The sequence below is a fragment of the Sciurus carolinensis genome, chromosome 7 (assembly GCF_902686445.1).
Source record: "Sciurus carolinensis chromosome 7, mSciCar1.2, whole genome shotgun sequence".
In the NCBI taxonomy this organism is placed as follows: Eukaryota; Metazoa; Chordata; class Mammalia; order Rodentia; family Sciuridae; genus Sciurus; species Sciurus carolinensis.
The window spans coordinates 119824516-119852257 of record NC_062219.1 but is presented as its reverse complement, the minus strand read 5'-3'; the positions used below and the strand labels follow the sequence as shown (position 1 = coordinate 119852257).

Here is a 27742-nt window from a genome sequence, read left to right as displayed (position 1 = left end):
TGTTTCATTCATCAAAACCAAATGTTTACGAACTGCAGAAGGCACTCCTGATATATGTTATTAAGTTAAAGAGCAACATGCAAAGCAGTCTGTGTGGAGCATCCCTGCCGGGCCGTCATGCGAGCTGTACTCCTGCGTTTATTCTAGTGGAATGGCTCTAGGAGGGTACATAAGAAACTGCTTACTACATTGGTTGCCTCCGAAAAGGATACCGAGGCAACTGGCAGGCAGGCAGAGGAGGGAGATTTCTCTGAACAGTCTTTCGGATAGTAAGAATAAGTAAAAATATTTTTAAAACTTAAAAATTCAGGGCTGGGGAGATAGCTCAGTCGGTAGAGTGTTTGCCTTATTAGCCCAAGGCCCTGGGTTTGATCCCCAGCACCAAAAAAAAAAACTTAAAAATTCAGTTTTCCTGAGCTGGATGGAGCACTAGGAGGATGACAGGGGAGTGGGACAGACTCAGTTTTTTTTGACCAACACTCGGGTTTTCTTGGCCACATGCTCAGCACACGGGGTGTCTTCCCACCCATGCTGCACGGTGTGGGAGGCGGTGGCAATCCCTGTTTTACACATGTAGATCTGAGGCTTTGAGAGGGTGCAGGTACTCGCCTGTTCGTCCGGGTTGTTCCCTTAGGCTATAGCTCCTGAAATGGTCAGGACAGAGGAATTGAGGCCTGCTGCTGGCCATGTTCTTCAAGGGGCAGTGCAGACCTGCCCTGGGCCACCCTCCATCCCACTTCTGACGACTGCCTCTGAGCTGCTGGGGCCAGGAAGTACAGCCACACCCCAGTTGGCTCCTGGAGTCAGATGTATGTGTCCCTGTGCTTTTGTGGAGCTCTGGGATAGAGGTGGCAGTCTGAGTTAACCGGCAGTCAGGTGACTAAGCCAGCGGTCATTTCTGTGGCTAGAGGAAAATACCTCCAAGCTCCTGGCTGCAGAGGGAGAGTGGTGCCTGCTGTTTGCTCTTCTGCTGGGTGTCAGATGTGCCTCTTTGTCTGCCAGCTGGAGGCTGGCTGGAGAGTTGTTTTTCTGATTGTCAGACCCAGGCTCCTTACTTGCACTTAAAGGAAAAAGCATCCAAGTCCTGGTACAAAAGGTCCTCTTTTCATTTCTTTGGAAAAAGCAGTGAATGAGCTCATTATCACTGCAGCCCAAATAGGTGGAGGGAGAGGAGAGGAGGTGGCTCCCCTTCACTGTCTAGTTCTGCCCCTGGCCAGGTTTCCTGGGATGGGAAACTTGAATCTGACCCAGAGTGACCAAAGCCAGATGGTTGGGACAGGTGGTCCATATAGGGGGTGGTCCTTGGGAGGCTTTGGATGCTTTGAGAACCCATCTCTGTTGTGGTCCAGAGGAAGGGCAAGTGACTATGTCCCTTTTTCCTTCATTGCAGAGCTTTGTCCACGACCACCAGCCTCCAGGCTGCCTGCCTGCCCTTGGCTTCCAAAAGGTCCCCATATGCAGGTGCCCTGCTGGTCACAGCTCTGTAGACGTGGTCCACATCTCAGAGCTGAAAGCTGTGCAGTATCGATGATCTCTCGGTTGCTTGCGACTTGCTTGGGGTGTAGTATAGAACAGAACTGGCACAGTCTTACTTCAGGGAATTTGCATTCTAGCGTGAGCAGTGACATGTGCCAGGTCTGCCTGCTATCGCACTTCTACCCAGTCTGCCGGGCCTGGAGCGATACACAAATGCCCCAAACGGAGACTCGCTGGCATTTCCAGCACTAGAGACCAGATTGTCCCTACATAACACTCTTCAGAGCAGTTCTCCACCCACTTCTTGGTGGGGCCAGAGAAGAGCTGTTGTAGATCCAAGCAGCAGAGAGTTCTGGTACCTTGCAGGTTGGTGCTGGACCTGAGAACATCTGAAAGAGCCCAGAGGGCAACCTGAGTGACATTGACAGTAAGCTAGCCACAGTGAATCCAAGCCTGACTGCCTCTCTTTTTTCCTCCTCTTCTGTTTCAGATTGAGAAAATCATGAGCTCTATTGGAGAAGGGATCGACTTTTCTCAGGAACAGCAGAAGATCTCAGGTACTGTATCTCACATTTTTGTCCAGCAGTGTCGGGGTTGCGTACGGACCCCTGGCCCTAGGTGGAGCCTGGCCAAGATGGCGCCTGGCAAGCTGCCAGTGCAGTTGTTTTGTTACATAGTTGAACTGTTCCTCCTAAGAGACTAAAAAGAGGTAGTAAGTTAGTTTATTCCGTGGAAACACACAAACTGAGCCGCAGCTCCAGTAAAGCACCGGGTTACCCTTATTACCCACAGTTAAAAAAAAACCCCAAACAAAGAGACAAAGAGAAAGTTTATCTTTAGGGGACCTGAAGGTCTCCTCTATTCCCCCTTTTTGTTTATAAAGAGCATTTTTGAGGGTGAGATGTGTATGTTCGACAATACTTTGTTTTTGTGGGTTATAAGGTACATCTGTGGTTAGAGTTATTTTAATTTTAGTGAGGAATTGGTTCTTACCAATTTTAGTTTTTAAAGAAAAATTTAGACTTTATAATGTAGTACAATCTTTAACAGTTGCTTAACCATAATTGTATAAACCCCTATTTTTAAGACAATTGTTCTAAAGAATAAAACTTAAGAGACACAAAGTTAAGAGTAATTTAGTGTTTCTAAGAAATCCTTGTCATTTTACCATGTCATTTTACCCTATAGATTGAACTTTGGCTTATATCAGAACATTAGTATTTTACCTTAGGAAAAACCTTAAATAGCTTTAGCTGTTTTACATACACACAACCAACTTAGTTACACACAGACTTGTTGAAACTTGCCCTTTGTTACACACAGACTTTTTTATCCAGAAACATTTTCTTTTACCTTTTACTAAATATATTTTTATACCCAGAACCTTTTATTTATTTATTTATTTATTTTATCTGTTGACACCTTTTTGTTCACATTTTGAAACAACTCTTATGAAATTTCTGAATTTAGATAAATCACCCTATTTTAATAAGATTAAATATTTTGTTGTTTATAGTACCCTAATTGAAACACAGTTGAAACTTTTGGGACCCTTTATATATAGAATTCCACTTGTTAGGACATAACTTTTAGTAACCTTGTTTTTAGTTTAGTGATAGCACAAAGCAAGTTTAACCCCTTTTTATTTACCAACCTATGAAAACACCAATAATGTTTAAGTATGATACCCCATGGAATTTGAGGAGTTAAAAGTACTTGATGTTATTTAACAATTAGCATTTCAACTTTGTAAATTAACCAGACGTCTCTACAAACACATTTGAGTAATCCCATACATGTTAACTCCAATTTATTTATTTTATAAAAACCAAGATATCAGACAAGTGTCCTGAACAGGATCCGTTGCCTCTTTCCTGCTGAAGAAAAGTCCTAGAAGCAATTGATATTAGACATTGTTTAACATTAACATTTCATTAGTTTGACCACCTGGAAACTTGCAAGTTATTTTTAAAAATATTTTACTTTTATTAGTTTACCCAATTTAAATTGAACCTTTTTAAATCATGTGAATAAAAGTATTTGGATCCATTTTTAAATTTTAATTTTAAGAGCTCTCAGTTTTGATGCAGATAAGACATAACACCAGACAGTACGACATACAAATAACACAAAATCAAAGGCCTTGTAATTTATAGGTAAATGTTCATTGCAATGAAACAGCTGTTTAAAAACTTCAGTTGAATAAAAAATAGAACTGATCAAAAAGAAAAAAAATCATTAACCTAGGTATGCAGGATCAAAATTATGAGCTCAAAAGTACAGCATTAAAGAAAAAAAAACAAAACAAGAATCCTGAAGAATAAGTTAGTTTTTTGCAGCGGCCCAGGAATTTAAAACGGACACTTTTTTTCTTCTTTTCTTCTTATCTTTAGGTTACCCCCCTTTTCTCCTTGAGACGCTATAGTCACATTCCAATGTGGCAGGGGGAGGGAGGATCACCCAGGACTTTACTTTTTAACCCCTTTTTTACCTGGTTGAGAAATCAGGTTAGGTTTGAATGCAGAAAATCACAAAACATTATTTTTTACTACTTTTAAGGAATGGAGCTGCTGAGCTCTCTGCCTAGGGGGACCCTCCCCTAAACTGATTTTTCTCTTTGTGCTCTGTTTGTGGTTTTATTTGTACTTTCTCCTTTTTTTTTTTTTTTTTTTTTTTTTTTTTCCACTGCGCCACTGCATATTTTTTTAAGCTCAACTCTTTTGAGTAACTCTTTTTTTTTTTTTTTTTGTAACGCCTTTTTTTTTGTCTTCTAGCTGCTGCCCTATGCCCTCCAATTCCCTTAATGCCTGTTGACTAATTGAACCAGCTTGAGAACACTTTGTTTCTTTACTAATTTTATTTAACTCCATCTCTGAGAGTCCCTCTTCGCTCTCATCAGAATCTGACTGAGCGCTAACAGAGCCCTTTTGTGACTCTTCTTTTACCTTTTCTAACACTTCCTCTCCCTGCGCAACTGCCTTTTGTAAAGCCTCCCGAGGGGAACGCAAACAAGTTCTGACTAATGACCAAACTGCTAACGTCCCTGGGAGCGTTACCGGACAGCGCTTTAAATCTTCCCCCGGGTGTTCCCACTGTGGGATAGTTAACAATCCTTCTTCCAGAAACCAAGGTGAAATCTCCTCTACCTGCTTTAAAAATGCCCAAGCAGTTTGTCTTTAAGGAAGTGCTGTTAGCTTTAAGAATTTCTTTCAAGGGACCTTCCATTCTACATCTAGCAACCTCGTTCCCCATTTTTTGAGGAAACTTTCACCTCTCGTTCCTAGGAACTTTATCACAATCACAATATTATCGTCTCTAGGAAACCTCCCTGTCCACTGACAGATCTGGGTGCACACTTTCACCGATCCGTTGCTCACCTCACTCACCTCTCCGCGGCACGTAAGATTCCCGGGGTTCAGCACCACTTGTCGCTCCCGCCAGCAAGAACGACCCGGAGACGTGATGGGTGGCAAACTTCCCTATTAACAGCTGATTCTTCTTTTTATTTCTTCCCTTTCTGGGAAGTTATTGTCACTTATATAGGTTATATCAACTAATTAGAATATTCACGATATGTGGGGAAAAGATAGACGTATATGGGTATAACTTGAAGCACCTAAGAATCATGCAAGAATCATGCAGAGGCCTTGACCAATTACTGAGACTTCCTCAAGGTGAAGTTAGTTGTATACGTGCAGAATAGCAGTTTTTCAACTGCACTGGCAGCTTGCCAGGCGCCATCTTGGCCAGGCTCCACCTAGGGCCAGGGGTCCGTACGCAACCCCGACACAGCAGGACTTGACCTCTGACTCTTTTGGGCTCAGATTTCCCTTCTGACATGGACAGGCGTTTAAGGGGAGAGAGGGGCAGCCACAGACTGCATCATGCTCTTGCAGTTCGGAATCCTCCGTGTCTGGATAGCCCATCGTGCTACTTACTGTTGGAGACATGGCTCCTCCAGCATACTGTATACATACATAAAGTATGTATATGGAATTTGAGGCTGCCTATTAAGAAAAAGACATTTAATGAACAATTGTCACTCCTTCTTTTTCAAATGTAACTTTGTCAGATTCAACTGGAGTGTGCCTCCGTCCTGTCTTCCCGGCTCCCAAGGTGGTTCTGGTGCCAGCTCATGAGCTTGAGGCTCACATTGGTGTCATTCAGGCCAGCAGCAGAGCTCAGGGCTAGTCCAGTGGTTTCAAACTGTCAGCCTGTGTTGGAACTGCCTGGAGGTGACTTTGCTGTTTCCTCCTATGTCTGTTTCTCTGTTTTCCAGTTTATTTAGTCACTTACCATTTGTACCTCAAGTCCCTGCTCCTTAGTCATTTTCATTTCTGAGCCGTTGGGTTGAGGTCTGTCTGTTTCCTCATATGAAATGAAACTGCGGAGCTGAGGCACTGAGTTCCCTTGATGACAGGGTCATGTCATGTCTCTTTCTCAGGAGAGATGATGTTCTTAAAGTGCTTCTCAGAGCATCTCTCAGGCTCCTCCCCCTGCATCCACGCAGATGTCCTGGCATCAGGGCTCTTGGGCTAAATGCAGCCTGGAGGAGCCTGGCTTCTCCCCTGACTGATGAACAGGCCTCTCTGCACTGGATGGGGGGACTTCTTGTTCACTTGGGAGGCTTCTTCCAGGATCAACCTGGCAGCATTGGGTGGCACTACCGGTTCCTCCATGGCCCTCTGTGGCCCTGGTGGAGGTGGCAGGATTGCATGTGCGCATCTGGGAGCAAGAAGCTGCTGGGGCTGTGGGCTTGGTGGGAGAGCCTGGGTTCAAATCCTGCCTCTAGATACACATGCATCTTTGGCAAGTCAGCTAACTACATGGAGCTCCATCTCCCCATCTACAATTGTTATTATTTTTGTTATTTTTTATTTTTATTTTTTGCAGTACTGGGGATTTAACTCATGGGTGCTCTACCACAGAGCTACACCACCAGTTCTTTTTATTTTATATTTTGAGACAGGGTCTCACTAAATTGCCTAGGCTAGCCTAGAACTTGCGATCCTCCTACCTCAGCCTCCCAAGGCTTTGGGATTACAGGTCTGTGTCACCATGCTCAGCTTATTTGATGATACCATCCTCACAGGTTTATTGTGGTTAAACAAGATATAACTACTTGAGCAAAAGACCATAGTCACTAAATAGTAGTTATACCCATTTTCCCCCCATGAGGTTTCACGTTGAGAAACCTAGAGCACAGGGCATCTGTTCCCCTGGCTTGGCTCCCTCCCCCGTTTTTCTGTATTGGTCTTGGAGCCACCCTCCCTCCAGCCGCCTGGTTTCCCTGGGCTCTGACAGGGCTGGACAGGGTTTGGCCCATCTTTGTCAGTCTTATTATGCTGGAGTCCACAGAGGTGACTCTTCTGGCTAAGAGCTTGTGGGTCCATTTCCAGGCAATTGCTTATACTCCATCAAGTGATGTCACTCTGCTACAGTGTGCAGGCTTTTCCAAGGGTCAAGTGTTTGATGTGGATAGATGTTCAGGATTGAGACAAACACCGAAGCCACTTTCAAAGCTCAGCTTTGGGGACAATTGGGGATGGGTCAAGAGTATCCAGTTCAGTTGAGGCCACCTTCAGCTCTCCTGTACTCTTCTGTGCCCAAGGAACACAGCTGAAATCACCACATGTGCTTGAGAGCTTTGAGTCAGAAGAGACCATTGCTTCTCAGATTCAGGCAGGAGATAAGGCAGCACCTTGACTTTATCCTCAGAGGGGCTAGCATTGAGCTCTTTCTTCCCATCCAGCCCCACCTACCAGTTCTGCCTTTGTGAGCTCATGGGAATGGTGAGAGGTATTCTGTCTATACTCCAGGGTGCCCAGGCCCCAACAAAGTTTTGTTTCAGTGTTCATTTTGGAGTACTGAGCTATCCTCCAAACCCCAGCCTAGGAAACTCAAGAACAGGTACAAGCAGGTGGCCATCTGAATGGAGGGCTCATCCAGCCATGCTGCAGAACCCCAGCCCACAGTATCTGCCTGCTGCCAGGCCAAGAAGCATAAGAGGCTGGCCAGACCTGCCTTGAACTCCCAGTGGTAGGTCGGGGGGAACTGTCCCCAAAACCTCAGAGAGCACCATCTTTTAGCTCAGACCAAAGCAGAATTACTATTAATTTTGAAGGGCCAGTTGTCCTGGGTTTTCAGAATTGAAAAGACACCTAGGCTCTGAGACTGCCAGTCTAGGAGTGGGTACTCCAGCAGGCTGTCCCAAACCAAGCATGAAACCGCTCAGAGAGCCAGGTTTGCAGAGAGTCCTCCCCTGAAGGGTGAGACCATAGCATTGGAGTCACAGTCCTGTTTTGGGATCCTGGGGGCCCTGGATTACCAGCACTGGAGCTAGTTACCCAAATCCCCAACAGACTGGTTTTACAACTAATCCCTCTGCCAAATCCCAGGAGTCCATGAGGGTAAGCCTTGGCCCCTGCCCAGGCCACGCTGGCTTCTTTGACCAGAGATCTGCCCTGTCAAGCAGAAGAGAACTGCTCAGCCCTCTTTTGCTAAAGCCAGCCACTTTCACTGTTGAGAAGCCGTTAAGTGCAGGATCCTTCTGGGCCTGATCTCCCTGGACACAAAGTCCTTTCTTTGCCTACCTGCAGCCTGTTGGGATACAGGTACCCACTCCCAACATATCTGGGGGGCTTGTGTTGTCCCTGCCACGTGATCTTTTTTGTCCCTCCCCAGTGGTACTTGGGTTTGGTCCTGCTCCCCACCTGACCTTGGCCATTCCCGTTCCTTGCCCTCTTCCTCCAGATTGTGTGGCTGGCTGTGGGAGTGGTACCTCTCCCCTGAATTCTAATAGGCCTTGAGAGAAGTCTGTCCCCACGTTGTTTGGTATACTCACCTGACGGACACCAGATGCAGTGGCCTTGTTTCATTGCTCTTTTTTGTGATGAAAAGCACAATCCTTTCTGAAGTGGCATGTGTGTGGCAGGTGGGGCGGGGGGGGGTCACTTACCTATAGGCTGTGCCCTTGGGCCAGTGTCATTCCTCCGTCCCTCTTGGCTGTCCTAGGAACTATCAGCCAAAGCTACAGGATTGATCCCTCTGTTCTCTTCCTAATAAGCAGTTGCAGCCCCTCTAGCTGGAGCTGAAGTTTTGCCATCTCCCCCTGATGCTTGCATCTGTATCACCAGCATCATCTGTCATCTCGCCCTGATGCTGGTGCTGCTGTCTCCTTCTCCCTCAGCAGCGGCAGCAGCAGCTTCTGCTCTGATGTCCGATCCCTGATGTATTTTCCTGAGCGTGGAAGGGGGGAGGGCAGGGAGGGGAGAAAGGGGAGGGCCAGACATTATGAGAGTGAGCAAGGACTGTGGAGCCGGCAGCAGGCAGCGTGGAGCCCAGGAGCCTCTAGACAAAGCATTCTGCTGCGGCTCCGTGAGCGCACACATCCACCGGCGGCGGCAGGACCACAGCTGCCCGGCTAGGGGATTACAAGCAGGAATGAATCAGCAGCCGGGGCCACTGGAATTCATGGGCATTCAAGAGCCTGCTGCTTAGGTTCCTGGAGCAGATTTCCCCACTCAAGGGCAGGGGAGCTCCAGGAGCCCCCAGACTCGGCATTTTGGAGTGCTGCTGCAGCCTGCGTCCGGGGCCGCCCAGGTCCCTGTCCACCATCTGTTCTGCAGAGGATAGAGGAGAGGGGGTAGAGGCTGCCACAGTTGGTCATCAGGGTCTTTTAGATAACCAAGCAAGTTGTCATTGTCCTGTCCTGAAGGGCAGTGTGCCTGGGAACGACAGAATGACTTTCACCGTGTCAAGAGTTCACTGGAGGTGATGCTTTTGTAGTTGGTTCTTCTTTTTCCTTCCTGTGCCTCTTTTTTTCCTCTCCGTTTCTTTTTTCCTCCTTTTACTTGTTCTTGCCCACGGAAGCCAGAGAAGTAGGTGGGGGTTAAGGTGTTCAACTCAGAACAGCCGAGGGCTTCCAGGAAGGGCTGAACTTTTGTCCTCCTTGCACAATCCCGTTCTAACCGAGGGGCTTAGCAAATAAGTGCCCTCCCATCCCTGCTCATCCATAGAGGAGACCGTCGGATCTGGAGACCCTGGGAAGACAGTTGTGTCTTTATCACTCAGCCAAAGAGAGAGCGGCACAGAATGTGAATAGACTTAAGCCGCCACAGCTCAGCTGACAGAAGACCACTTCCTTTTTCTCGCTCTTTTATCTGGTTGGGTTTTGTCTTCTTTAGCCAAGAACTGAATCTGCCTGCCTGCTTTCCACCTGAGCAGGCAGACAAGTCACAGAAACGGCCACTACCAGAAGAGGAAAATGAATGCCCAGCCCCTGACAGCCAGGCCAGCGCTAGAAGGCAGCTCTTCAGACAGCGTCCTGGCCCGGGAGACGCCCCACTCGCCGGTCACCAGAGTCTAGTGGATGGGCCCTGGCCCCACTGGCTGTGCAGCCCTGCGGAATGCGATACTGCTGTCCCAGCAGAGCCACGCCTGAGCCTGACCCCTGCGCCCCATCCCATACACCCCACTCAGCCCCTTGCTACCTTGAGCCTTTGAGCACAAAGGGCTGGGGTCATGGTTTGCTTATTCCGGGACTGCTGGGGGAAAACAAGTAAAAGTCTCTCTTCTCCCCCTGCTGTGTTCTGTGCTGCTTGTGTTGCATGTGCTGGGTCCCCGTGAACAGCCACCGCTGCTTCCTTCCCGGAGCCCTCGCCCTCGCTGTGTGCCTGTGTCCCTCAGCTGCATGAAGATGTGTGCTCTCTCCTGACTGGTTTATGCTGCAAGGTCGCAGAACTGGCCCCTCGCCGCAGCCCACAGGGGCTCAGAAGTTGCATGGATGAGAGGAGCGGCGGGCTTGCGGGCTCTTAGGAGCTCCCCTGGCCCCCTCTAGTGCCTGTGGGGACAGACTTTCTACACCGCCTCAGTGTGAACGCTGATGAGGAGTTGACCTGGAGACTGTTGGGGGTTGGATCCCCGACTTGGGGCGAGGTCGTGCATGTGCCGCCGCAGCCCTGGAGCAGTTGAGACCCAGGGGGTGTGAGTGGGCAGCAGCCACCCAGGTTGGGTAGTTGTGTGCAGCAGCAGGCCACCTGTCCTTGGCCTGTCCACGGAAGAGGAGCTGCGTGCCCGCTGCTCTGGTCTCTTGTACATAGTTTGGCTGCTTTATGGTAATGACTATGATGTGGCAATGCCATCTGTCTTCCTCTGAGTGCCGCTGCTACCGCCTTAATGGTATTTCCCTTTTCAAGCGTCTGCCGATTCCTCTCTCGTCAGGTTCGCGGACGCTGGAGCAGAGCGTTGGGGAGTGGCTGGAGTCGATTGGGCTGCAGCAGTATGAGAGCAAGTTGCTTCTGAATGGCTTTGACGATGTCCGCTTCCTGGTAAGTGCCTGTGGGCCGCCTCAGCACCAGCGCTGCTCTGTGGAAGCACCGCCCTGGGCCTCTGGGGCCCGGCCAGAGTTTAAACAGTACGTAGTCCCGGATCCAGGAAGAGCAAATGAATGGCCCTGACGTGACCCTAGGACATCAGCCAGGTGCTATGTCCTGCCTGTGCAGATGCTGACCCCTCCACCTCTGCCCCAGATGTGTTCCATGGGGAAAACTCCGTCAGTAGGGTCCCTGACTCAGACCCTTGTAGCCACCAGGAGCTTTAGTGGACAGGATAGGTAGGTATCCTGTGGTGACTCCATATCCCATCTCAGCTGGAGACCAAGAATTTATTTTATTTCCCAAAAAACTTTGCTGTCAAGTGAGTTGCCACCGAAGCAAAGGCTCCTTCCCTGCATGACCTCATGCTCCTGGCTGGCGGGAAAGGCTGAGTTGATGTTTTGGAGGGTTGGCTCCTTTTCTGAAGGTGTAATTCTCATTCTCTTACAGACCACAGGGGTCAAAAAGAAAAACCATGGTGTCTCTACACCGGCTCCCTGTGGAGTAGGGAACCAGCTAGGACCCTGGGTTTAGGGTCCAGTGTTCCCTCTCTGTCAAGAAGGTGGCTCAGAGCAGGGAGCATCACTGTCCCTCTCCTGGAAGCCCTACCTGGGGCATCCTTGTGGGTTGGTCAGGGGCAGCTCATCTTGCGCCGTGGACTGAGTCAAAGGCTCCTCAGAGCCAGCACCAGCATCCCCAGAACAGGCATGTGATGTCACAGCAGTGCCCATCCACAACTGCTGACCCTTGTCATTGGTGCTTGATGGGGGCTAGGTGCCATTCTCAGTGGCTCAGTGTGCTAGCTTTGTGACTTCCCAGAATCCCTGAGGTGTATACTCTTCTCACCTCCATTCTCCATGTGAGGGGAATGAGATATAGAGGTGAAATGGCTAGCTCAGGGTCACACTGTCAGTAGCTGGCAGAGTAGAAATGTGCAGCAGGCATTCTGAGCCCAGGGTTCTTGCTTAACCACTGTCACACGCCTCTTTCTTCTGTGTGGTTCAGTGGTAGGTGTGACCACTTACATGCCAGCATCCCTTATTGCACAGGTTATCTTGGAGGCTTGGTTTAAGGTGAACATAGCAAACCCTGTGCTACCCCTGCTCTTCTTTGCTTCCTGGAAGACCTGGTTCCCTGAGTCACTCTATGGGAATGTGGACCTAGGTCAGAGTTGACTCGCCTGCCCTTCTGAAGCAGGTCTCTTTAGCCCTGGCCTCCTGCCTGGCCTCCAGGGATGAGGGGCCATAGTGAAAGTCAGCACAGGGCCCCTTACTGCCCTCTGCTTTTTAGTGGGGCCACTGTGGGTTTCCCATTGGCCAGATTCAGTTCTGTGCCTGCCCCGGGAATTGGCCTGCTACTTATGGAGGGAACTTGACTTGCATAGCTCTGCTCACCCAAAGCCATCTCCATCTCCAGGACAGACAAAAAAGTCTGTACAAACCACTGTTCCAAAGCTGGCTTGGGCCAGGGCATACTCCTATAATCCTAGCAACTTAGAAGGCTAAGGCAGAAGGATCACCTCAGCAACTGAGTGAGACCCTAAGCAATTTTCAAAAATTAAAAGGACTGGGACTGGGGATATAGCTCAGTTGGTAGAGTGCTTGGCTCACATTCACAAGGCTCTGGATTCAATCCCCAGCACCACCAAAAAAATAAAAATAAAAAAAAAAAGAAAAGAAAAAAAAAATTAAAAGGGCTGAGAATGTAGTTCCATGGTAAAACACCCCTGTTCAATCCCTAGTACCAAACAAAACAAAACCATCTTGGGCCAGTTACTTCTCAACTTTTAAAAATCTTGAGTCTGAAATAGCAATTGATTTTTCTTTCTGTTTAAAAGTTAAACCGAGTGTTATTTCTGGTTCTTGTGACATAACTCCGATTCACCACATTCCTTGGGAAAGGATGACAAACTGGGATGGAGGTGGGCTCAGCCAGTGAGTAGGGAGAGTGGCCCTGGCACCGAGTGTTCAGGGGCCTTTCCTCTCTGAGCCACCCCTAAGTTAGGCTGCCCATCAGATGTGCAAGTGAGAATAGTCTCAGCCCTTTTTGTGGGAAGGATAAGGTTCCCAGGATTGAAGAGTCCAAGACTCCTCGGAACTGCCTCCCTACCCCTGCCTGGGCTCCAGACCAGAGCAGCTGGGTGGGCATTTAGGGAAGTGTAGCCCTGGACCAGATGTCCACGCGAAGTATAGAGCCTCTGCTGCAAGGACCCCCAGCATGGGAGGCCAGCAGCTCAGTCCTTCCAGGGCCCTTCTAGGGGCTTTCAATTCTGGAGGCAGCAGCAGGTGGAGACTGTACAAGGAGGCAAGCTGAGTGCATCTGGGCTGGGCATGTGACTTCAGATACCTGGAGTGGCCTGAGTAGTCATGCAGAGCATTCTGGGTAATTGCATGTCAGCTGCCAGCTGGGTCCTAAGGCTGATTAAGTTTTGGCAACCAGAAAAAAAGGAGATAAAAAGCACAGGAAGGGGAGCATTTTTGTTATTGGAACATTCCCTTATCGTGTATGGTATAATTTCAATCGTGTTAGCTTGGTGTATCCCCATGTGACTTGGTTTTCAGTCAGCCACAAATGTTTCCCTGGGTTCTGAAATGCCCTAGAGATGCTTTTCCCAGATGCCAAGTAGCTCTGGTAATCCAGGCCCCAGACGTATTGGGAACATCAAGAAAGGGGATGTTTCCCAGATGAGGAGGTGCTGTGGAATTTCCCTGCAACGTAAGAAGTGTCACACACCTGAGACACACAGCTCCCTCTCAGGTGAAGGGATTTTAATGTCATGTTGTCTGGTCATCTTCTCCATGCCTGAACTCCTTCTGGATAACCTCTGCAATGCTGTTTTTCTAGTGACCAAGGATTCACTACATTACAGAATAATAGCCCGCTCCTTCCTTGCCTGGCTCTGGCTGATTTAGAGGGTTCTTTATATGGAGTCAAAATCTGTTTCCTTAAGAAAAAGAAAAATCTGTTTCCTTGTGGCCTCTGTCCCTTGGTCTCAGGTTTACCTCTCAGGGCTGCACAGAATCCATTTAAGAACAGTGAAGACCTCCATTGTGGTCCCTGGGTCATGTCTTGTCCAGCCTCACCGCTTACTCTGGGCTATTCCCACTGCGAAGGGCTGGTTGAGCCCAGCAAGCAGTGAACTGCAGTCTTACCTGCAGGTGGGAGGAGCCTTTGATTAGAGGGGTCAGGGCCAGGGCAGTGCTGATGGGACATTCACCAGGGTCAGGGAGACAGGTATGAGAATGTGGCTCCCATGTCTGCCACCTTGCCCCCAACACTGCTCATGCACCATAACTGCTTCCACTTTCATCACAGAGCTTGTCCACAGGAAATGGGCTTTCCTAGGAGAAGGGAGGAAACCGGCGGTTGGTAGATGTGTAATTCCAAGCATGCCAGAGTGGCTCTCAGCATCTGAAGCCAGCCTGACCTCTCTTCGCAGAAGGGTCGATGTGTGAGTGACAGGGTCCTGAGGCTGGAGTGTACCCGATGTGGGCAGTTGTTTACCTTGTAGTGTTGAATGCAGAAATTGAGACACAAAAGTTCCTGCCATGTGACCTTAATTTTTCACAAAGAAAACCTCCATCATGGGAGGTACACGGGAGGAAACCAAAAGGTTATTAGTGGTGATCTCAGGAGTGGCTTCATTTTTCTTTTTGGAGTGTAATACATCTTCTCCATTTCTTACTATGAATGGATGTGAAATCGGAACAGCAGATACTGTAGGTGTCTTAAGGAACATTATGGTCCAGCTGGGAAAGCAAACACATAAACCAATAAAAACAATAGAGCAGCCAAGTGTGAAGGGTGGGTGGAGGCGCCTAAGTACTGCAGGAGGGCGGTCAGAGCCCATGCTTCCCAGGCCTCCCTCACCCCGTGCCACATGGTAGAGTCAGGGCTGGGTAGCAGAGGCACAGGGGCACTGGCCCCAATCTGTCCATCCTTGAACCTGGGACTTAGGAAGAGTCTAGGGAGAAGAAAGGCAGTTGGGAGGGGCCAGAGTCTGCCTGTGGTGGGCGTGGAGAGCAGGGCCCTAGCGGGACAGGAGAGGGGTGCTAAGCCTGATCTCAGGGCCTCGGGAGCCACAGGGCAGCGAGTCCCAAGGTCTCTGAGTCCTGAGTGTGTGCAGGCGTCTCTGCCTCACCAGGCACAGGCCCCTGAATCCAAGTGCACCTTAGATCTCCAGGTATAGTTGAATAAGGGGTGGTGTGGGGGGCAGTCATGACTAAGGGTGAATACGTGAGGAAGGAGGGGAGTCTGGCAGCAGGTCCAGGACAGGTTAGAAAGATACTGTTGGCAAGGTCTTGCTTCTTAAGCCACAGTCAGAGGCCTTCTGCTCCTCCAGTTCTTCCTCCGTGGGCTTCAGACACGTGGCGGGTGGGTGCCTGCCGTGTTCCTGTCTGCTTCTGAGACTTGCTCCCCACGTGGGAGAATGTTGGCAGGTAAAGAGGGGTGAACCCTTATGGGGGCGGGGCCAGGGCTGAAAGGTGGAAGTTGGGCCATGAGGACCTTCTTTATTAGCATCTGTGAAACTTTCCAACCAGGTCCCCAAACCCCTGAGTTGCCCTTCCTGTCCCTGACCCCCAGGCTCCCTCCTCACTCTTGAGCCCTCTGAGCCGCTTCACCTGAGCCAGGGTGCTGGTGCCTGTGGTTTCCTACCCTGGCCCTTGTGCTCCCTCTTCACCCCTCCTCAAGTGATCCTCCTTTGCTGTTTTCTGACCCAGGCCCAAGGGGCCACTGCTGTGTGCAAAGCAGCCCTGCCTGGGCCTCCGCTTGGCTGGCCCTAGCCCCAGCTCTCTGCATAGACCTGCGATAGCCAGCTGCCAAGTTAGGACTTTCTCTGCCCAGCTAAAGTAGGGCTGATGTAGGAGGCTCTGTGGAGCAAGGGCTTGGAAAGTCCTCAGTGTGGGTTCTGCCTCCTGAATGCTGTGGTCAGGTAAGACCTAAATTCCTCAGGTGTTCCAGAAATCAGTACTGCCCAGGGGTCTCCCAGTCCCTGCCGCCCTCTCATAAGCGCAGGAACCGGGCGAGGGCAGCACTCCTACCTGCAGACTATGGCAGCTCACTTTGGGCCAATGATTGCACCCACTGGCCCTCCCTCTGCCTGCCTGGCTGTGTGACGTTATTCAGGGTGACAGTAGCTGGATTATGCAGGAGACAGCTCTGATGGCCCCAGGTACCCTGTACAGTGGTAGAAGGTAATTGAAGAACTCTCCTTGAGTGCTTGTTTTCGTGATTACTAACTTGGCTGCTGTACTCTAAGGTGGAAGTGGACTGGCTGACATCTTGGCGAGTGGCAGTGGCAGTGTCTTCCTGGCATGCCCGATGTTGCAGCATTCACTTACCATTATCCTTTATGGGTCACTGTGTACATGTGCAGAAAGCAAAGCCCAGGGGACTGGGCATTGGGCTTATGTCTCCGTCAGAGTCATAGACCCAGCACACTAGTTATCAGTTATAATTTGGGGGTTCATGGGCATCCCTGAAGCCCTCATCCCTGGTCTCCTGCAGTCCAAGGCTTTTGGATTTAGTCATCTGCCCAAGTTTGCTCCGCAAACAGATGATGGAGCTGGGACTGAAAGCCAGGTTCTCTGGGCTCAGGGTGGTTCTCCTGCCTCCTACTCTAGTCCCCAGGCCTCTTCCCAGGGAGGGGCTGCCTCCGGGCTTGTGCTCAGCACATCCCTGCAAGGTCCAAGCCTGGCGCTGGGGCCTGTCCGGTCAGGTGTGCACATCACTTTCAGGCATGGCCAGGGTAGATAGACCATTCTGGTTATCTGCTCTGGGCAGGGAATCTTTCTACAAAAGACTGAGAAAGGAGTTGGCAAGGAATCAGTCCCAAGTAAGGCCTTTGGATTGACCTAGGCCCACTGCCACCCTCTAGGCCTGCACAACCACCAGTGCAGCCACCAGTGCAGCCCGACCCATGGTGGCAAGGGCTCCTACCACCTACTCTCTTGACACTTGAGGCTGGTTCATAGTTCCATAAACTGGATTAGGAGTGCTCAGGAGAAAACTCATAGTTCTACTTCGTGGCAGAGACCAGCAGTAAAGGAGACCTGGGTTCTCCACGTCCCCCTTCTGAGACTTAGGGCAGGTTACTCCATCTCCTGGTTGTCCTCGGTTAATGGGATTACACTTAACCCACTTCCTTCATGGGGCATAAGCCCTGCAGGGGACACATTGTTAGGTGTGGTGACATAGAGCATCAGAGTGAAGCCTACCATTGTTGTCCGTGTAAGCTGGTACTTTCTCCAACAGAGTGGGCAAGCAACAGTCTGTCGCAGGAAGCAGAGTTAGTTGCCTTGTCTCTACTTTTGTCCTCAGATCCTTGAGGTAACGCTGCTGTGGCCACCAAGCCATGTGTGTGTGATACCAGGGATTGAACCCAAGGTCTTGCTAATACCGGGCAAGTGCTTTTTATTTTTATTTGAGGGTCTCTCTGTGTTGCCTTGAACGTGAGATCTTCCTGCCTCAGCCTCCTGAGTCAAGAGGATTACTGGTATGTGCCACCACACCCAGCTGGCACCAGGTCCTTTGACTTCAGGCTGCTTGGACCCAGCAAACCTTCCCTGCCTATTTGAAGGTGAATATGGCACCTTGATCTCAGCCAAGACCTCAAAAAGGAAGGTGTTTCAGATGATAGGTAGCAAATGATTGGGTGCCATGTCCGGCCCACAGAGGGAACACCAAGGACCTGGTTGGGAGAACAAGTCAGAAGGGATGTTGCTTCCGTGAAACTCAGAAGAGAGCCCCCCCAAACCCTGTGCATTGCATGCACCCTGGAGAGCCCGTCCCCTGAAGTCTCCTAAAGTCACCTGTAGAGAATTCAGGAACCTGGACTGATAATATTTTTGCTTCTTCCTAGTGACTGTCATCATTAAGTTTTATCTCTTGAGGGAAGGACAAGGTCTGGGCCAGGCAGGGTGCGGGAGGTGTGGGTCAAGGCTGAGCACCTCTCCTTGCCAGCTGAGCCGAAGCAGGGTGTTGGCGTGGGGCTCTTTTCCAACTCTGTGAGGAGGAGGGTTTATTCCTGTTTGCTGGGTTCTGACTCGTGAAAACACTGACCACAAGACTGGTATTAGGACCCAGTTCTTATGCCTTTATACCCCAGCCGCCTTTCAGCATGGCACTCAGAAAGCCCCAGCCCCTGGGCAGGTGACTGCTATGTGACTTCAGAGAGCATGCCTTCCATTGCTGATGAGATTTGGTGTGAACATCAAAGAGCTTTGTCCCCAGCATCTTGCTTTCTGTCCCCTCTCACAGTGGTTCTTCGTGCTGCCCCTGAACTGGTACACAGGCCCCAGTTGTCAGGCCTGGGGCATGGTCTGGGCTGGGAAGCACGGTGAGTGCTCCTCCTCTCCTGCCACCTCTGAGGGCACAGCTGTAGTTATGACCAGCCCAAGAGTCAGTTCTGGCCAACACCAGGGCCCTGTGCTCAGTGACTGGTGCCCTGATGATGACCGTGCCTAGGACCAGGTTCTGAGGACCACCTGCAGCGGCAGTAGCCTAGCATCTGGCAACAGGTGGCATCATGGGCTTGTGGAGTGTGTGCAGTTTTTGCAGGCATTCACGAAGACAGCTCAGTATCACGGGGAGATGTTTGCATGCGGTGTATTGGTGTGTGAAAAAAACAGGTTAAAAAATAGTGCACACACACTACAATTCCAATTTTGCTAAAAACTTTCTAAAATAGAAGCTTAGAAAATACACTATAGTGGTAGAAGTGTTCCCAATCTTAGGTTTTTAAGATAATTCATTCACTTAGAAAAATTCACCATAATGATAGTACGGTAGTCTGCCCACCCTCACCGTGGATTTATAGGTGGCCTACATATATTTTTTTTCTTTTCATTTTCAAAATTTTTACAATGACTCTTTTAAGTTTTCTACTGAGGGGGGAAAAAAGTTTGATATGGGAAGACAGAGGCGGGTCCCAGTGGAAATCTGCCCCGCTCTGGAAGACAGAGATGGAGTAAATAGCACATGGAACCTGCCCGTGCCTGGAGAAGCCCTGAGATGCCCCTCAGAGAGCAGGGACTGCGAATGAACGGGCGCTGGGAAGGGCTTGGTGCTGGTGGGTGGGGCTTCCTGCATCTATCCAGGGCTTGCCAATGAGCTTTGGCAGCTCTGCCCCCAGGAGCAGGCAGGCCCACAAATCAGTCCGCCTGAGCTGAGCATCGCTTTGTCCCTGCACTCAGCTCTTCCCTAGTCCTCCCTGCAACCTTGAGAAACCTGCTTTTGTCTTGTTCACATTCTCTTGTGTGTCCAGGTTTCACCAGCCCCCAGCCCCTGGGAAGCTCCCCTTCCCACCGTACCTTGCACCGTAACCCTGCGGAGGCAGGCTGTGGGAGATCATCTTGCCATCCAGGCCAGGGCTGGTTCATTCCTCCTCCTCCGAGAGAGGAGATTCCGCCTTTGCCTTCTGATGCCCAGTGGCAGGCAGGGAACGACAAACCAAACGTGCGAGTGCGGCTGGAGGGGGCCCTGGCCGAATCCTGAGTGCCACCTAGTGCAGCTCTCCCCCAGGAGCCACTTCCATCACTGCCTGCAGCCTTGGTTTGTGTGAAGGTCTGATGCTGGCGGGCTGACCTGTGGCCACTAGCAGGGCCCGGGACTGTCCCTCCACACCACGACCTTCAGATCCCTTCCAAGGCTCCTCCTGGACTCCGGGAGCTCTCCTGAGTGGGGCGTGTGGAAGGCAGCCCTGGCCCTTCTGCTGCTGTGGCGCGGGGGAGCTCCGGGCTGCAGCCTTTACCCAGACTCCCTCTGGAGACCTGGAGGTTGGGTGGAGCCTTGACCTCCCTCTCAAGGCTTTCTGACGGTGGTTTTAAATGAGGTCTGCTTCTCCCACTGCACCCCAGTCCTGTAGCCCATTGCCCCACCACACCAGGCCCCTCAGATGTGCAGGTCCCCCAGCTCCACCACTGGTTTATGTGGTAACTTGAGCACGTAATTAGTTCCCTTGGTTTCCCGCTCTGTAAAATGGGGCTTTCTCCCACCTCCTGCAGGATTGGATGAGACCAGTGTTAGGCACTTGGCTAGTGCCAGGAACACTTGGCCATCGATGGTGTGGGCAGCAGCATTGTTCTTGGCCCTCACAGGGTTACCTCTGTGGCAGCCTCCACCTGTCCTGCCCTTGCCCATCTTGCAGGGCCCAGCTCAACCTAATTCCACCTTCCAGAGAAGCCCCTGCCGCCCAGTGCCCCAACTCCAGCTCCCTCTTCCCCTCTCTCTGGGTGTCCTAGAACTCCTGGGCCCCACATCAGTAGTCATTATACTGTCTTGTTTAGGGAATAAGGACAAGCAGGAAAAGTCTGTAACGCTGAGTACAGATGCAGTTATTTCATAATAGCCATCTACGTTCTTGGATTTCACAAACATGAATCCAAAAAACATGAAAATTGCTGGATGCAGTTGTGCACACCTATAATCCCAGCAACTTGGGAGGCTAAGGCAGGAGAATCACAAGTTTGAGACCAGCTTCAGTAACTTAGTGAGACCATCTCAAAATTAAAAGAAAAAAAAAAGGAGCAGAACTAGGGATATGGCTCAGTGGTTAGGTGCCCTTAGGCTCAATCCCCAATACCAAAAAAATAAAAAGGGAGTAGGTAAGAAGAGTGTAACTAAAACCGACAGTACATAAGACAAATTATAGATCAGGCATGGGGCACATGCCTATAATTCCAGCAATTTGGGATACTGAAGCAGGAGGATCTCAAGTTCAAGGTCAGCCTCAGCAACTTAAAGAGACCCTCAGCAATTTATTGAGACCCTGTTTCAAAGTAAAAAAGGACTAGGGATGTTGCTCAGTGGTAAAGGGCCCCTTGGTTCCATCCCTAGTACAAAAATGAAAAAAAATCAAAAAAAGAAAATACAGAACTCACTTATGTAATAGCATTTACATTGTGTTAGGTATTATAAGTAATCTAAAGATTACTTATAGGGTGTAGGCAAGGGCATGCACAAGTGATATGCACACACTACACCATTTTATATAAAAGACTTGCATATTCTCAGATATGGGTCCTGGAACCTGCGGTTATGGAGGAATGATTGCCTTCGATCTGTTGTATGTTGGATCAGCAGATGTGGAGCCTGCAGGTGTGGAGGGCAGACTGTATGGAGGTGACCTGCTTCCAGGGCACTGGCCACCTCCCCTGGGGACACATCAACACCATCGCAGTGCACCGGGTGTGTTCCAGCATAGGTGTGTCCAAGGTGTTCTGGGTGGAAACAGCCCTGCCTGCCTCAGGGATCCAGGGCAATCTAAAATACAAGGACATCTGACCTGGGTATGTCAGGTGGTGGGCATCTACTTTCCTTCTAGCAGGTCCTCTGGACACAGCACCCTGATACATCCAAACCACAGAGTTGACAGGGCACACATGTCCAAATGAGGGAGAAAGGCTCTGCCCGAGAGGAGTAGGTGCCTCAGTGCTCACAGCCCCTTCCCAGTCCCCCAAGCCTTGTGCCGGAGCAGAGCCAATCTCCGCTGTATAGGGAGGTCATGATTGCCCCAGCAGCTCCTGTGTGCTTTCTCTCCGTGAATTTCTTTCAGTGATCTATGTTGCTGCTGAGTTCAAGGAAGGACCTGGTGGGGCTGGTAGAGGTGGATGGGGACCCATGAGACGTTCCTGCCATTGATTGGAGGCAGAGCTGGCCACTTGTCCGCTTCAACCTCTCTGCACCATGTTGGCATCTCCAGGCACCTGCTGGCCTTGCCCTTCTTCTGATGGCCCTCAGGCAAGGGCTGGGGGTTGAGTGTGCTAGTCTGGGCTTTGGACTTACCAGAATGCACGCCTTTTGGAGCCTAGATTCCCAGCTGGCAGGAATGGAGAGCCCAGCTCACCTGATGTTTGCTGGCATCTGATCACTTGGTGCCCGGGGTCCACTAAGCGTCCCACACTGAAAACGTCTTCATCTAGGAGAGGGTGAAGCTTCCAAGCAACAAAGTCAGATGAAGCCTTGCTTCTCCCAGTCGAGCTTATGGGTGGCTGCTGTGTCCTTCCCTGCCCCATGCCATTCTGTGCGGTGGTGGGTGGGCAGAGCACAGTGCCATGGCAGGAGTCAGATGTGGATGGGGCTCCTGGAGGTCAGAGTCCTGGGCTCGTCATTCAGTTCTAACAGTCGCCCTCCTCCAGCTCCCCTGCTCAGACCAGGGAGGCACCCGCAGCCTTGTCACTCACAGAGTTCACATGTGACCTCGCTTTGCTTCAGTTCTCATCTGGGCTCTGTGAGCTGACTGCAGGGCAGCTTCTCCATCACTCCATGGAACAACTTCCCTTGGCATAGATCCTTGGCCTGGCCCCTCAGCAGCCATCCCTCCCTGTCACCCCCTGCCCTGCAGCCTGGCTTCACTCCTGAACTCCCCAGGGTTGGGCTTCTCTGCCCTCTTCTCTGCCCAGGGTTCTTCTTCTTGCCCTCTGCCCACTCCATGCAAAACCCTCCTGCCCTCTGCAGCCTGCCCTTCAGGCCCTGAGGCTCCCTGAGGTGATGGTCTTTTTCACTCTGCACCCTTCCTGCCCTCCAGTGTCTCCACTCCTGAACTGTGCTAGTGTGACAGAAGAAATGTGTGTTGGGGTCTTCCTGTCTTTTCCTGGCAGGAAGATTGCAAAATGCTGGGAATCTCCCTTTGTATGCTAATGAGATGCTTGGTGGCTGGGGCCTCTGGAGAGCCTCAGCAGGGGGCTGGCCTCCTGGGGAGCCCCCAAGCCATTATAAGGTCAGAACTTCAGCCCCATGCCACCCCCAAGCTCCTGACCAAGGAGGGGGACTGAAGGTTGAGTGGAACACGGTGCCCAGCATGCCTGCATAATGAAGCCTCCATCCAGACACAAAGCAGATGGGACCGCTTGTGGGTTGGTGGCCATGAGGAGGTGCAGGAGGGTGAAACACCTGAGAGGGCACACAAGCTCCTGTGCCTCCCCGTACCTGCCCTGGGCATCTCCCTCATCTGGCCAGTCCGAGCTGCGTCCTTTATAATGAATGAGTAGAAGTAAGTAGAGAGTGCCCCTCGTTCTGTGAACCATTCTAGCCAGTGCCTGAGCCCAGGAGGGGTTGTGGAGCCAGTGGGTCAGATGCACAGGTGACACCTGACTGGGATTGGCATCTGCAGTGGGGATGGTCCTGGGCCACTGAGCGTCAACCTGTGAGGTCTGCACCCTCTCCAGGTGGACATGTCAGAACTGAGTAAAACTATAGGACACCCTATTGGTGTCCACAGGGAATTGGACTGTTGCCTGGGGTCAGAGGGCAATTGGAAGAGTGGGAGGAGTAGAAGGAAAAGCACCTGGCTTCCCGTGCCAGACCTCGCCGGTTCTCACCCGTCTTCACGACCTGCAGAGACCTACTGTGAGGTCTGCCACAGGGGCAGCTACCGTTCAGCCTCTTTCTTTCCTTTTCTTTTTCTTTTTTTAAATCAATGGTGTCCCCTCCAGCTTTCCCTGGTCCTTGGACACATGTCAAGTGTGGACAGTCAGCCAGGCCTTACTGGGCACACAGGCCTCTGCCCCAGGACACCTCCCTGCTGCCTGCCCTGTGCTCTAGCCTGTCACACACAGGAATTTTGAGCAGACTATGCAGCAGTCAGGGAGCCAAAGTCCTGGGCTGGTCCCTCCTCCAGGCCTGGAATAGCCTTTCGACGACCCTTAGTGAAGAACTTAAATCAGCCCTGGTCACCTTTGGCTGAAAGGGTGTCACACTGTCAGACCTTGCCCTTCAAAAGGGTATTTGTTGAATGAAGACCTTACTTGCAATCAAGCAAAATATCAGCAAGGAGATACCCTTCAAGATGTAAAAGGGCATTTTCTAAATCACATAGTGAAGAAGGCTCTGTAGGACACTGGGCAGAAAGTCTGTGGGCACTCTGGGAGCCCCTCCCCATCCCCTGAGCTCTGTGCCTTCCTCAGGGGCCTCAGCCCTGCTCCATGCCAGGGAGCCACTGTCCAAGCCAAGCTCTTGAAAGCAGGCTACAACCAAGACTGCAGGCTGGGGAACCAGGCTGCTGCCTAGCCTGCCTCCTGGCCTTCATCTATAGTAGGACACAGACCAGGTGGCTATGGGGACTGAGTGAGTCAGGACAGGGAAAAGCTGTAACCCAGAGCACAGCTCTGCGACTGAGGGCCTACTGCCCCCTGTTCTCAGGGACTGGACTTAGACCAGGCCAGCCATGGATTCTATGCTGTGCAGGCCAGGCCTGAGACAAGGGATATTTCAGATCGCACTTAGAGTTAGGAACTTTTAAAAAACTAAGCAGAACTGGACTTGGTGATGCATGCCCATAATCCTAGTATCTCAGGAGGCTGAAGCAGGAGGATCACCAGTTCAAAGCCAGCCTCAGCAACTTAGCAAGCTCTTGTCCCTAAATAAAATATTAAAAAAGGGCTGAAGATGTAGCTCAGTGGTTAATGCCCTGGATTCAACCCTGGCACCACCACCCCAACCCTGCTGCCAAAAAAAAGAAATAGAAGACACTAAACAGATCCCGTTGACTGCAGTGCTTAGGCCAGTGCACTTTATTAGCACCTTCGGTAGAGACTCAGAATGTAGAACGCAGGGTAGGGCAGTGCTGCATAAATGCTTGATAAACAACGTGCAAAGACGCCAGCTCCCTGCAGGTGAGATCTGGTTCTGATAGGCAGGGATCCGGTTGCAATTGCAGTGATGGGCCTTTTCTCCTTCATGCTGCTGGCTGCTGACAGCAGGGGAACCTAGCTGATATCATCAAGGGTCACAAACACCCATAAGAATTTTAAATACACAAGCCAGGTACGGTGGCACATACCTGTAATCCCAGCTACTCAGGGGACTGAGGCAGGAAGATCTCAAGGTTGAGGCCAGCCTCAGCAACTTAGTGAGTCCCTGTCTCAAAAAAAATGTAAAAGGGCTGGAGATGTAGCTCATGGCAGAACCCCCTGGGTTCAATCCCTAGTACCACACACCTAAAAAAAGAGCATTTCAAATATATCCTCCTTGAAACCCCTCCAGAAATGATGCCCATTGGGGGCTCTTCATGCGGTGCTGTCTGCCACGGAATTTGGAACCAAACGTTCTCCTGCAGGAAATTGGCTAGATAAATTCTTCCCTAGTCTGGATGATCCCGCAGCCCAGGAAAGGGGCAGGCCTGCACGCTGTTGGGCTACAGTCCCCTTGGACGTGAGCGGTGAGGTGGCGAGGAAAGGCATCAGAGAGCATGTCACGTCCTGTCTGTGTGGAGGTCAACTGAGCACATCTAGCTGTCCTGGGGCATCCACACCTATGACTTTCCTGTCATTGGCCACACTGTGTATTTTGAAATTTAATTGAAAACTCCTCTCATGACTCGCATCATAGTGAAACAGCCTCATAGGGGCGAGGAACATGGAACTGTCAGGCTGCCCGATTCACATCTAAGCTCCACCACCAGATGTGTGAGCTCTTGAAATTTCTGACCTCTGGAGCCTCAGTTCCCTCATCTATAAAACAGGTTGAAAAGACCCTTATGCAGGGCCATGAGCGTGACATGGGATGATCCATGTGAAAGCTCCGTCCCTGTCACTTGGGAGGTAAGCACACAGCACCAGCCAGGCCCCAGCAGCCTCGGCACCCACTCAGCACTCTGCCGCCTCTCCACCTCAGCCTGTGGGCGGGCCCAGGGAGCTCAGTGGTCACCGCCCAGATCAGGCTCAGCCCTGCAGTTCAACCCCTCGCAGGTAGATGTCTTCCAAGTCTCCCCGTTTGACTCCACTCCTCAAGGTGAGCCTGGCTCCTCTGGTACCTGCCTCTATCACCAGTTGCCCACCTGAGGTGCTTGTTGGCAGCCTCGGAATTACAGAATCACATCTGTGAGGCACCTTGGCCCTGGGCCACAAGTTCTTCACTTTGGTTGTGGAACCTGCTTCCCAAAAGGATGCTCATGTACACCCAGGGAGCCAGGACTCTTGGCAGGGCCTGGCATCCTGCTCGCCCCATGCGTCTTGGCCCAGGTCGACACCTCATGCCTATCCCAGGAGTGGGCATTTGGCAGATTTGCCTGTAGTGCGCCCAGCCTCCTGTTGGGGGCCCCAGGCCCACACCCTGTTGGTGCTTGTAGTGAAGGAGAATTGACCTGGCCATCAACTGTCAGTTCCAGGGGGGCCCTGACGTCCTTCTTTCTGCTCTTAGGGGTCTAATGTGATGGAAGAGCAGGACCTGCGGGAGATCGGCATCAGCGACCCACAGCACCGGCGGAAGCTGCTCCAGGCTGCGCGCTCCCTGCCCAAGGTGACTGGCCTTGCCAGGGCCAGCTCCCATCTCCCTGTGCCTCCCAGACCGAGACCAGGGGGAGCTTGGCTCTGGCGCATGCCGATCTCCATGGGTGTCTGCCCTCATCCCGGGAACCCCAGCAGGGCACAGGTCCACTCCCTTCCTCACTAAGTCCTAGAAGAGGAGTCAGCAGAGCTCTAGGGCATCAGGCACCCTGTTGGGGCTGAGGAGAGAGGTTCCGGGGATCCTCCTGGCTCAGGAGCTAGGTGCCACGGGCTCGGCCCATCACCAGAGCCCCCTTTGGGTTGGTTCCTGACTCACTAAGGATCAGGCCAGCCCATTCTGACCCCTGGCCCTCCCCAGGGTGACCTGGTAGGAGCGGGCAGCAGAGGAAGCAGCTTTCTGAGGAGCCTTGGGCCTGCGCCTCAGCCTCTGGACTGCTGGCGTGGAGTCCAGTCCCTTCCGTTGGCCGGCACTCAGGAAGCACCCACTCCACCGGCACACTCCCCCTCACCCCTGCAGGCCCTCTCCTCTGTGTAGCCTCATCTGCTAGCCATCTGCCCAGACCTGGGGTGCTCCAGGGGCTTCCACTTCCCAGAGCCCGATAGAAAGGGCTGTGCCGAGGACAGACTTGCGGGTATTGGGGCTCGGCCTACAGGGACCCTCTTGACCTGGGTGGATCTAAGATGTCGGTCCCACCTCTGTGCCCTGCAGGTAAAAGCCCTGGGCTATGATGGGAACAGTCCCCCATCTGTGCCCTCCTGGCTGGACTCCCTGGGGCTGCAGGACTACGTGCACTCCTTCCTCTCCAGTGGCTACAGCTCCATTGACACTGTGAAGAACCTCTGGGAGCTGGAGCTTGTCAACGTGAGTGGGGCTCCAGCTCGACTGGCCACCTGCCCAGAGTGCAGCTGCCCTCAGTGAAGGGAGGGAGGTCCCTAGCAGGAGGCCTGGGGCTGCGGGGGACTGGGGCTGTCAGCCACTGACCTGTCCCACCTCCTTCCTCGCTGCCAGGTCCTGAAGGTCCACCTGCTGGGCCATCGCAAGCGCATCATCGCCTCCCTGGCAGAGAGGCCCTACGAGGAGCCGCCACAGAAGCCCCCGAGGTTTTCCCAGCTGAGGGTGAGTTGCAGGGAGGGAAAGGGCATGTGTGTGTGCTTGCTCTTGGCATGGGATGAATTCTTTGGAGACTGTGTGACCTCTGCCAAACAGGAGACGAAAACCCTTGCCTGCCCTCACAGAGTTAAGATGAGCTCAGGAGAGAGGCTTTTGCCTGGTTGTTTATAAATTATATGCTGCCATTTATAATCCAAAATGCTTGAGATAGCCTAGTAAAGAGCCAGTTTAAATATGAAAAAATAAAGTTAATAGATCCCAGGCTCAGCTGGGCCTTGTCTGACCATGAGCTCAGCTGTGTGTCTGGTGGAGACCAGCCAGGCAGGATGGGGTGGGGAAGCTGGAGGAGCCCCCTTCCAGCCCTCTGACCTGAACCAGACAACGCTGGGGAGGCCCAGCCAGCATGTGCAGCTTCCTGGGCTCCCTCCCAAGTCTTCAGATTGAGAATTTCAGCAAGGTCAGTAAAAGGATCTGTGTTTTCCTTTTTTCTTTTCTTTTCTCTCTTTCTTTTTTGATACTAGAGATTGTATCAGGGGCACTTAACCACTGAGCCATGT

At 51.4% G+C, this 27742-nt stretch overlaps 1 protein-coding gene across 11 annotated transcripts in view; it reads left to right on the top strand.

The window, feature by feature from the left end:
• Anks1a (ankyrin repeat and sterile alpha motif domain containing 1A) overlaps positions 1-27742 on the top strand; it is a 193316-nt gene that overhangs the window by 154047 nt on the left and 11527 nt on the right. For all 11 annotated transcript variants that reach the window (XR_007109327.1, XR_007109328.1, XM_047557091.1 and 8 more), the window contains 5 exons: positions 1967-2033; positions 10699-10805; positions 25989-26087; positions 26784-26936; positions 27084-27191. Coding sequence is in view for 9 of the 11 variants with exons in the window: in XM_047557091.1 (XP_047413047.1) it covers positions 1967-2033; positions 10699-10805; positions 25989-26087; positions 26784-26936; positions 27084-27191 (534 nt within the window). In the remaining 2 variants the exon portion in view is untranslated. The remainder of the gene's footprint in view (positions 1-1966; positions 2034-10698; positions 10806-25988; positions 26088-26783; positions 26937-27083; positions 27192-27742) is intronic.